Source organism: Trachymyrmex septentrionalis, unplaced genomic scaffold, assembly GCF_001594115.1.
Source record: "Trachymyrmex septentrionalis isolate Tsep2-gDNA-1 unplaced genomic scaffold, Tsep1.0 scaffold103, whole genome shotgun sequence".
In the NCBI taxonomy this organism is placed as follows: domain Eukaryota; kingdom Metazoa; phylum Arthropoda; class Insecta; order Hymenoptera; family Formicidae; genus Trachymyrmex; species Trachymyrmex septentrionalis.
In genome coordinates, this window is record NW_017304155.1 from 610,604 (window position 1) to 622,990 (window position 12,387).

The 12,387-nt window shown below is 34.8% G+C and overlaps 1 protein-coding gene across 1 annotated transcript in view; it reads left to right on the forward strand.

The window, feature by feature from the left end:
• Positions 1-7,380, forward strand: part of LOC108757245 (malate dehydrogenase, cytoplasmic) — a 7,890-nt gene extending 510 nt beyond the window's left edge. The window contains exons 2-5 of the mRNA XM_018501703.1: positions 1,917-2,112; positions 4,729-5,051; positions 5,251-5,628; positions 7,220-7,380. Of these exons, the coding sequence (XP_018357205.1) occupies positions 1,917-2,112; positions 4,729-5,051; positions 5,251-5,628; positions 7,220-7,318 (996 nt within the window). The 3' untranslated portion in view covers positions 7,319-7,380. The remainder of the gene's footprint in view (positions 1-1,916; positions 2,113-4,728; positions 5,052-5,250; positions 5,629-7,219) is intronic.
• Positions 7,381-12,387: the final 5,007 nt, after the last annotated feature.

Consider the following 12,387-nt stretch of genomic DNA (forward strand, 5'->3'; position numbering starts at 1 on the left):
ATATTAAAAGTTAATAAAAACTTAAATATTAAACATATTAAGAATTTTAAGCACCGTATATGTGAATATATGAAATATAATAAAGAAAGCCAAGATCAGTCAAATTTTGGATGTTACAAATAATACATTATATATTCTTTTATTGAATCAATTTATTATATTTTTCCAGATATAATTGCGAGCCGATAACATTCGGTTTCAACACAATCATTCTGAAATGCTAATAATCCCTAAATTAAATTAGAAAGAAAGTAAGAAAGAAAGAAAGACAGAAATTTATTGTGAAAAATATTACCTCAGCCAGGATTATCTGTAAATAAGTGATTCAATAAAAGAATATCTAATGTATTATTTATAACATCCAAAATTTGATCGATCTTGGCTTTCTTTATCGTATTTAAATATTTAACTTCATGTTTTGCTATCCTTGAAAATGATAATATAATAATTTTAAAATATAGACATACTAGTGATTAGTGTATTACAAATTATATATAATGCAATTTGAATTAGAAAAGACTGTTATATGGTTAGACTATATTCTAAAATGTCTTCTCCGAAGAAGATTTTACTCTATATGTTGTAGTAGAGAAAAGGCCCTTATTATGAAATATCAAGTTCATTTTGGATAAATGCTAGAAGTCTATAGGTAGAATTTTAAAAAATAATAGGTCATTTTGAAGGAAATTTAATAAGCTTTAAGATAATTATTATATAAAATTTAATTCAAATTCAACAACAAAAAATTCAAAAAAGCAGGACGAATCAGTGATAGTATGCAATCTTAAATCTTTATTCCAAAAAATAGTATGTTTCAGTTCACTTTGGAACCATCCTCAGCAATACAATTTAAAAATATCAATCCCTTCATGTCCAAGAAAAAATCATTAGATTAACAAATTTGATGTCGTAAAATCCCAAGAAGGAATTCGTCTCGACATTGGATCAAAAACAAAAAAAAAATTTATTATCACTAAAGAGTATCAAGTTAAAAACGTATGTTGATCGCAGCTCGAACAAAACATGACTATTTTTTTTTTAATTAAAGAAATGTAAAAAGTGAGTAAATCGCAAAGTCAAAAAATGTGCTCCTAATAGATACCCTGAGAATATCGATAATAAAACGCAAAGCACATCAGTATTCCAATTAAAAAACTTTATTTAATGTTTCTAAAATACAAACAAATAGCCAGTGTGCGCAAAAAATGAACATACAATAGATTATACCCAGAACTTATCTTCAGTAATTAGAACCAAGCATCGCAGAAATAGGCACTCGATGTGTTCATTCTGATTGTCTTTTTTTATTATTGTACAATAACATTTATACTTTAGCATTGATTTTCACTATGACATAGAAGTATAGGTTGTTTCATATTACAATACCCTGACTATTAATCATATTGTATTATTGATTTCCATGCCTTATAGTTATACAATCATCAAATCTTTTGTAATTAAACAATTCAACATGTCCCGTATTTTTCTATTAGTACGATCTTACTCTATTACTACATAAAGAATTTATTGCTAAATATTTACTTATTGAATAATAAACAAGATTTAAAGGTTCATCTCAATAAAACTTGAAGACATCCAAATTCTAAAATCTTTTTTTAAAATAACAGGCATGATTTAATAATGAATTTTCCATTAAATAGTTTTCAGTCTAAGAGCAATAAATTCATGGTGGAACGAATAGATAATGTTTATTAGTTTAGCAGGAACGTCACTATCTCATATTAGGCGCCTATCTTCTAATAGGGGACTTTTCTCTATATATTACATGTATTATGTATTTCAAGTAAAATTTTCCTCTGAGAGAACGGGGATTTTGGAATGTACCCTTAGTATAATTATTAAAGCGTTATATAATCGTTCCAAGAATAATTTTTCTCTTTTTAATTTTATATTAGACAGAGCCAATAAATGTCGTGGTTACTGGTGCTGCTGGTCAAATTGCTTATTCTTTGCTGTACCAGATTGCAACTGGTACAGTTTTCGGCCCACAACAACCTGTTAATCTCAGATTATTAGATATTCCACCTATGATGAAGGTATTAGATGGTGTGGTTATGGAATTAGAAGATTTAGCACTTCCTCTTTTACAAGGTAGGTGTTGAAAGATCATACATTAAAAAATTCATTTTGTATGAATATATTGAATATGTATATATATCTGCACACATATATCTAACTACAAATATTATTTTAATATATTTTTAATGTTTACATATGTATAGGAGAGAACATATCTCTCTCGCATGCGTGCGTGCGTGTGAATGAAAAAGAAAGAAATGCTCATTATCTACATGAATTATATAATAGTGACAAGACAATTATATACAGAGTATATTTTTAAATAACGTCTACTAATTATACAATACTATTCCTAATAAAAAACTGAATCGAAAAGTCCTCTGCTATTTCACAATTTTCACAATAGTTAACGAGATATTCATTTCTAAAGATCAGTAAAGAATTCTTAAAGATATCTAATTAATATTGTCTTATATGTTAATTTTAGACATTTTGCTCATTTAGTAACTAAAAAAAAATTGCAAAAGTTACAAAATGGTAGAGGATTTTTCGACTCAATTTTTTATTAGGAATAGCACTATATGATTAGTGGACGTTATTTCAAATATCTCCTGTATATAAGAAACTTAATATCGAGTTTTAATGTTGTAGCAGAGTACTTTAAGGTTTACATTTGTATTAAAAAAATATTTTTAAGTGATGTGGGAGTTTCTTGTTAAATCTTGTGAGAAAAATTAATAAAAAAAAAACACAATAACGTTAGAATCTCCAATAGCGCAGTTTTGGCTCCATTAATCATTTCAATTTTTTTCTTTTTTGTACAAAATATATTATACAGAATATTAAAAATATATGAGTATAATACAAATAATTTAAAAAATACAAATAAAATAATTATTTATAACCACAAATAAGGATAAAAAATTGCCGAATAACAACATTTTCGGCAATTATAGCGAAATATCAGTGCCAGTTTTGTGTTAAGAATAAATTCATGTTCCTTGAAAAATTTACGTTTATACAGGGTGATCTCGGGTTAAGCTAAACATAAAAATGAATTCATGACCTCAAAACAAACAAAAATTTTCTTCTGGACGTATGCTAAATATTTCATTCAAGAGATATTTATTATACTTCTGAAGTTATGCAGAACTAGGAATAATGTCGAAATAACGTCAAAATAAGGTATATCTTCTTTATTGCTTTACAATAATCAAAATTTAGTCATTAAATGTTTTGTTCAAAATAAAGACTCCAGTTGGAAACATGCATTACATCTATCAAGAAGAACGAATGGCTGACTGACATTATGCATCTGTAATTTCACGCTTGCACAATTCTTCGTTTTAATGATTGATGGTCATTAACAGGTACTGCATTAACTACACTTTTTGCTTTAGAATACTCTAAAATCTACCAAAAAATCTAATGGTGTTAAATTCGATGAACGCGTAGGCCAAGCCACAGGTCCAGTATGACTGATCCATCTTGCGGGAAAATTAATATTAAGCCACTGTCAAAGACCTCTGCCATAGTAAGTAGGACAATCGTCCAAATGAAACCAGGAATTTATTCTCATATTCAAAGGAATGTTTCCCAAAAGGTCGTAAAGTTAAAAATTGTTTAAAAATGTGAGAAATCCATTCGCATTCAAGCGAGCTGGTAGAAAATAGGGTCCAATTAAAATATTGCCTATTATTCCTAAACATACATTACATTGAAAACCGTGTTGAAAATGTTGTTCGTGGATTGCTCGACAATTCTCATACGACCAAACATGACTATTTCTTGATTGAAAAAAATCTAAGGCAAGGTAAATATGGTCTCATAAAATATTTTGTGAAAATTATGGATCGTTATCTGTTTGGTTTAAAAAACCAATCGCAAAATCTTTTGCGTGGCACATCAGCCAATAATAAATACTGAACATTATTGAAAAAAGTATTGATGACGTTTATTGGCTGTTTCCTATATGAAATGTGGGCGAAATTCCTAACGCAGAATCAGATCTTCAGATACTTGTTGATGGATTTTGATCGAAATGCTGCAATATAATGGCTGTTCTTTCATTTTGCAGCGGTGCAAAAATCAGTCCGGGGAACCATATTAAATTACGCAGTTTCTTTCAGTCGTTGAAATGTTAAAGAGAATATTGATTTATCCGGCAATCTTCTATTTGGAAATCGCGCGGCGTATTCACGGCGAGCAGCGTTAGCATTTCACAAATATACAGCAGTCACAAATATACCATATAAATATACCATATCGACATATTCACTATTAGAACGTACAAGGCATGATTATAAGTTTATTCGACAAAAATATTTCGACAAAAGAATTAATAGTACGAACTATGAGCTACAACTATGAGCTTTGCAAACAAAAGCCTATCAATGACTTTCAAACTTCAAAATAAAAACAAGAGATATTTCAATTATTCATTCCTATAGTCTGTATAACTTCAGAAGTATCTCTTGAACGAAGCGTTTGCGAGCATATGTCCAGAGGAAAACTTTTGTTTGTTTTGAGGTCCTGAATTTATATTTTAAGTTTAGCGGTTTAACCCGGGAACATCTTGTATAGTATAGTATAGAATATACTGTATAACATTAAATTGCTATATTTATATTCTAATTTTTACTTATTAATAGTTTATCTAGCTGTAAATAGCTTAATTTAAATTTTTAGAGGTTTTGCCAACGGCTGAACCAGCCAAGGCCTTTAATAATATAGCAGCTGCTTTTCTGGTTGGTGCAATGCCAAGAAAAGAAGGAATGGAACGTAAAGATCTTTTGGCCGCAAATATAGAAATTTTCAAGGTGCAAGGCGAAGCATTGGATAAATATGCTCGTAAGGATGTCAAAGTGTTAGTCGTAGGTAATCCTGCCAACACTAACGCGCTTATCTGTTCACATTATGCACCGTCTATTCCGAAAGAAAATTTTACAGCGATGACTAGATTGGATCAAAACAGAGCACAGGCAGTATTAGCTGCGCGATTAAATGTACAGGTAACATGTATTACCATGCTTAAAACATGTTTTTGACAAAACATGAAATTTGACTTTATTATGGAGAATTGATATTTTTTTTATTTAAAATGTTTTTATATTCGCAATATAAAACGTAAGACTATACTTAGATTGTTGTAACATTATATGTACTGTTTTGAATATTCCTATTCTGTATTCTATAATCTCGTTGATACAGGTGGATAAAGTGAAGAATGTCATTATTTGGGGTAATCACAGTTCCACGCAATATCCTGATGCAGCACATGCAACTGTAACGCTTTTATCTGGCTTAAAAACAGTACCATCTGAGATAAATGATGATGAGTGGTTGAATAACACTTTCATCGAAACAATTCAAAAACGCGGCGCTGCTGTAATAGCGGCTAGAAAAATGTCTTCTGCCATGTCTGCTGCTAAAGCCGCTGGAGATCATATGAGAGATTGGTGGTTTGGTACTAAACCTGGAGAATGGGTTAGCATGGGTGTTGTATCTGATGGAAGTTATGGAATTCCAAAAGATATTGTATTTTCCTTTCCTGTCATTATCAAGAACAAGCAATATGAAATAGTACAAGTAAGTTATCATATAAAATGTACATCTTGAAGTAATTTCAACTTAAATATTGGGTGGATCCATATATTCGTTCGCTTTTTGAAGGCTAAAATGAAACAAGTTTTTTTCATACAAAGGATGAATTTTAATCAATAATATATTCTCCGTTTTTGTTGATGACCTCTTGCCATCTTTCCAACAATTTCATTATTCCGCTCTCATAGAAGGTCTGGGGCTTAGAGGCGAAAAACCGGTCGAGGTACGTTTTCACAGCTGTCTGATCAGCGAACGATTTCCCGTTGAGGGAGTTTTGCAGGGACCGGAACAAGTGATAGTCGGATGGCGCAAGGTCTGGTGAATACGGTGGGTGAGGCAAAACATCCCAGCCAAGTTGCACTAATTTTTGCTGAGTGATTATTGCGGTGTGGGGTCTGGCGTTGTCATGGTGGAATATGACACCTTTGCGATTGATCAGTTCTGGACGTTTCTGTCGCAATGCTTGATTCAATTTCGTTAGCTGCGTGCAGTAGATCTTCGAATCGATCGTTTTTCCCTGAGGAAGCAGCTCGTAAAACAGCACACCACGATGATCCCACCATATGGATAGCAAAATCTTCTTCGGATGCAGGCCGGCCTTCGGGGTGGCATTCGGCGGCTCGCCAGCGGTTCCCCACGATCTCTTGCGCACTATGTTGTCATAGATGATCCACTTTTCGTCGCCAGTCACTATTCGTTTGAGAAACGGGTCGCTTTCGTGCCGCTTCAGAAGTGAATTGCAGATGGATATGCGGTTGGCCAGGTTCTCCTCGGTCAGCTTGTGCGGCACCCAAACATCGAGGCGGGACACGTAGCCAAGCTGTTGCAAATGCCTTTGTACGGTTCCATAACCTATTTTAAGTGTCTCCGCAATCTCTCGCACCTTTAGCGTCCGGTCTTGCTCAACCAGTGCCTTGATATCATTCGAATCAACCTCGGTGGGCCGACCGCTGCGGGGTCCATCTTCAAGACTCGTATCTCCGGAACGAAATTTGGCAAACCATTTCTGAGCGGCACGTTTTGTTAAGGCATCGTCCCCGTATACGCTGCATATCTTTCGGTGGGCCTCCGCAGCTCGCTTGCCTTTCTTGAAGTAATAAAGCAAAATGTGCCGAAAATGCACCTTATTCTCCGACATGTTCACAGGTCTATAGCACAAACAAAACTAATGCCAATGAAACCAAATTTGACAGATGAAAAGAGCGGACTGTCACCTTTCCAAAACATATTTGGATTGCCCGATTAGGCAACCAGAACCGGAGATATTCGGAAAAAATTTGCACTACTAACAAAAAGCGAACGAATATATGGATCCACCCAATATATGATAGAAATGTAGACTCTTTTCATAATTTTGGAGTACTCTATATGTGAGATACTTTTATATGTTAACATAGTGATTTAATGATTTGTACTTTTATAATTAGCAATGTTTTTTTAATAATTATTAAAAATTAAATTGATAAAATTAAATTGATCAAAATCAAAATTATTAAAAGCAAATGCAGCATTTCACCATATTTAGAAAAATTTTAAAAAAGAACAGAAAAAAATCCATCTTATGATTTATTTTCAGAATCTTCCAATTAGCAACTTTGCAAAGTCAAAACTGGATATTACATCTAAGGAATTAGAAGAAGAACGTGCTGAGGCAAATAACGTACTAAAAAAGTGACTAGTAACATCAGTGTCAAATAGTGAGATGCAAAAGAAATTTCTGTTATCAAAATTGTAAAATATATAATTGCTGCATAATCACACATACGTATATACATGCATCCACACGCACATACATGCACACGCGCGCACGCGCGCGCGCATACACACACACACAGAGTGTCTGGTAACAACGCTTGATTAATATTATATGCGTCCATTTTTTATTGTATGACAAATTTTTCCAGTCTGTTAATTGGCTGTAAGACAAAGAGATCCGAGATTCTCTCTGTCTTACAGCCAATTTGAAAAATTCGTCGTACGACAAAAAACGAATGCATGTAATATTGGCTTAAAGATAAATTTCTGAATCATTTTGAGGCAAACATTCTAATACCGAGACTAAAAATATCGAGACTATACTAGGTGCGCAACTAAGTTTCCGGGTTTTTTTTATCAATGAAAAATGGAAAATTTCAAGAGAAATACAAAAAATGGTTTATTCAAAGTATCGTCCCTCGCTAGCTACACATTTTTGCCATCTCTCTGGCAATACATGAGTACCTCGGATAAAACGACGCATCTTTGGACCGAAAGGACGGAAGAGGGGGAAATGAGAGGTGAAACCCGAGAGAAACGGGCGCCCGGAGAATCGAGCTTTTACGTGCTTAGCCTGTCTTGTATTGCGTTTCCGCGATGTTCGTCGTACATACATCTCGTCCGCAGACAATACGATCCGCCGTCGGGATAAGATACATCCCCCTTCATCGCGAAGAGCGATGGCCGGCCGGCCGTACCGAGTCCTCGCACCCTCTCTAACGCCTTGTAACCAGCAGAACACACACGTTTCATGAACACAACACACGTTGTGCTATCGCTTCGCACGTCGTTTGACATCTCTCCCTCGAACCTATAGGGGTTTTTTATTAGGGTATTTCAACACCTCGAAAAAAATTATTTTCGGATTGTTTTGAATTAATGAATTCTCTTCCTATATATAAATAACAAACTGCCCCGTACAAGCAGTTTATTCAGGAATTTTACAACGTTCTAATAATATTATAGTAACATTACAAACGTTGGAGTAATGTTGCTACAAATTTACATGTATTGCACGGGATCCGATTGATACGCTCGTATCAATTTAACTCTCATTATTTTGCACCAAGTATTTATCTGTATGTGATTATTCGCTTTCTATTGTACTCAATCCTGTTATAGTCGCACAGTTGCATAGTTACACGATTGTTCCATCCGAGAACTAGTTCTCCGAAACGTCACGTCGAATTCCGCCGTCTGGCGCGGATTTGCGTATTCGACACACGCAAATCCTCCGGCTTACGCACGACGGAACAGGACCGAGGTGTGCGATAGTACAAGCTTATCTTAGAAAGCGGGAAATGCAATAGAAGTAATAACATCCCCTTATTACGACGTTACACGCGATATAGGATCGTGAGTTCGTGTTTCATAAACGTTACCTACAAACAAATATCTGTTTGTATTATTATCTACGTACATGCATATACATATTCGCGTGTGTATACACGTACGTCCAACCAATTTTGCACTTCTTCGAAATTGGCCAAGTGTAGCCCAGCCAAGCCATGCGCCATCGACTGGAACAAGTGATAATCGGAAGAGGCCAGGTCTAGCGAATACGGCGGGTGCGGTAGCAGATCCAATTTCAGCGTTTTAATGGTGTCCTGGACGATGGAAGTGCGATGGCACGGAGCGTTGTCGTGCTGCAATATCACTCGTTCGTGTCTTGTGTCCCATTCTGGCCGTTTTTCGAGCAATGCATGGTTCAAATTGATCAGTTGTTGTCGGTAGCGATGCCCATTGACAGTTTCGCCCGTTTTCAGCAGCTCATAGTACACGATTCCTTTCTGGTCCCACCAAACGCAGAGCATTGTCTTCTTTCCGAAGCGATTTGACCGTGCCGTCAATGTTGATGCTTCGCCAGGTGAAAGCCACGATTTTTTGCGTTTGGGATTCTCGAAATATATTCTCATCGCCAGTAACAATTCGATGCAAAAAACTCTTTCTTTCACGCCGCAAAAGCAAAATTTCGGAAGTGGCTCTTCGATTTTCCATCTGTTTTTCAGTCAACTCATACGGCACCTATTTTTCTTCCTTTTGAATTTTTCCCATGGCATGTAAACGTTTGGAAATACCTTGGCGAGTCATGTTTAATCCGCAAGTTGATCTTGTGTTTGCGTATCATCTTCATCCAATAACGTTTGCAGATCGGCGTCCTCAATTGTTTTTGGTCTTCCGGAGCGCTCCTTGTCCACAGTGTCGAAATCGCCACTTCTGAAGCGTTTAAACCAATCTTCACAGATAGTTTTCGATGGCATGTTCGCCGTAAGCCTCCTCAAGCAAACGACGTGCTTCAGCTGCATTTTTTTTCAAGTTAAAGCAGAAAAGCAAAGCTTCCCGCAAATGCTGTTTATTTGGCACAAAATTCGACATCTTCGTTGTTAGAAAAAATATTTTTGCGTTGCGATATGTGTTGGTATTACGACTGGTTATTGTTAACAGATGTCCAAGCTATAAAAAAAACACAACTTCAGACATGTATGTCGACTACATGTGTCGTTAGCGCCATCCATGTGTGAAACCCGGAAACTTAGTTGCGCACCTAGTAATATTTTTTTAAATTAAATAAGCATTTAAAGTTAACGAATAGTATCGTATAAAGTCAGTGCATTTAAGTGTGGTTGGCATTTTGCGTTGGCACTTACCCATAATGGAAGGGATAACATGGTAAAGAGTGTCCCAAAATTAACGCAAGATTTGAATTAAATAGAAAACACAGTTTTTAGTCTTTTGATTGTTATTTTTGTATTGAATCATAAAGTACATAGGATAGGGTTATGTGTGGAATAACACATCGGGCAAATGGCCTCCACGGCTTTGCATGCACATACGCACTCGTTTGTCGAAATTTTCCATGACCATTTTGCATAAATGTGGCTGAATTTCGTTGATGCAGCGTTGAATCTCCTCCTTTAATGCACGGGTGGTTGTGGGCTTGTTGACATAGACCTGTGATTTCAAATAACCCCATAAAAAGAAATCTAATGGTGTTAAATCACACGATCTAGGGGGCCAATTCTGATCACCTAAACGAGAGAGTACACGACCTGGAAACGTCTCATGCAGTAACTGAATTGTTTCACGAGCTGTATGGCATGTGGCACCGTCTTGTTGAAACCACATATTGGCCACATCAATATCATCCAATTTCGGCAGAAAGAACTGTGTTATCATGTAGCGATATCGAGCACCAGTAACAGTCACTGCTTGACCAGCCTCATTTTCAAAAAAGTATGGTCCAATGATGCCTCCAGCCCAAAATCCACACCAAACAGTGACACGTTGTGGATGCATTTGTTTTTCGACAATCACATGTGGGTTCTCCGTACCCCAAAAGCGGCAATTTTGGCGATTAACAAAGCCATCAAGGTGAAAATGTGCTTCATCGCTTAGGATGATTTTGCTCGAAAAATCAGCATCCATTTGTTGAATAATGAACACACGTTGTTCTATCGTGTAACGCTCCATTTTCACTAACCCTAAACTGTCAGCTGTTAAATTGTTTTTTTTTTGGGTTGCCAACACTTTACTGCACAAATGGCGGCAAATTCAAATCTTGCGTTAATTTTGGGACACCCTTTATATGCAATTAGTGTCTCTTTTTAAATCTGCTCTCTCCGTTTATGGACTGTTCATAGGAGGAAGTTACCAACTGTAAAACGCTAAACATAGGACCGTTTTTATTTTAAAACTTAAACGTCTTAAGGAGATGCTGGAATTTATCAGCGGAACGTTATTTCGTATTTCTCAAATAATATCATTTTTCTTACACAGAATGAAAAATCCTTCTCCAGAATAAAAGAAAAAAGGCAAATACCTTCGGAAAAGTCCAAACCGGTATGAAAATTTACAAAAAAAATTATAAAAATTGTAATTACAGTTTTCTGTAATCATGTTGGTTCTTTCTTCACATATATATAAATGAATGCAAGCATATATCCAAATAAAAAGTACTTTTCCGTATTTGAATAATTTATAAAAGAATCATGCGAACCTTTAAATTATGATTCTGAAGTTCACAAAAGAAAATTGAGAAGTACGATTTGAGTGTATATAACCTCACATTCAAGTCATATATAGGATATAGCAGAGCAAGAAAAGTACGTAACATTTTACTTAATGATTTAGCTTAATGTATGTAACATTTTAATTAATGTATGTACGTTTTCTTGATGTACATAATATTTTATTTGGAATTAAAAATCTGTTTTATCGACATTGATCAAATTCGCCGTCGCTCCAGCATCCCTTTAATCGACTATGAATACCGGTTTGTTTCGTGAAATTGATACTGAATCTTTCCTTGTGCAAGGCAATATGATTTGCTAATCTTAAGGCTCCTTAGTAGTCACCATAGTCATATTGAATCGTGACAGAAGCGAGAAATAACACGTTAATTTTACATGCCATTTATAAATAAAGACAATTTGGATAAAACAAAATGATGAGATTGCTTTAAAACATTTATAAAAATGGATGAGAACTATGCTTATCCCCTTCGACAGTCAGTAAATAATCGTGAAAAGTGATAAAAGGTACGTGTAAGTGAAAATAAACTCCGCATGCACATTGAATAAAAGCACTTAGTGTGCTTTTTATCACTTTACGATTATTTATTGACTGTCAAGGGGGATAAACATAGTTTTCGTCCATTTTTACAAATGTTTTAAAACAATCTCATTATTTTATCTAAATTGTCTTTATTTATAAATGACACGTAATAAAAATTATCATTTCTCGCTTCTGACGTTATGACTCAATATAGTTGTAATGGCTACTCAGGAGCCTTAAATGCTTATAATTCAAAAACTGTTATAGCCTCGATATTTTGGCATTAGAATTTTTGTTTCAAAATGATTTGAGGAATCTCTCTCTCTACTGTTGTTACAATTAGCTTTGTCTTTTATCGGAGACTCCTATATACATGTATACATATATACGTACATAAGTACATCGTCATAAGAAAAAAAAAAATATATATATATA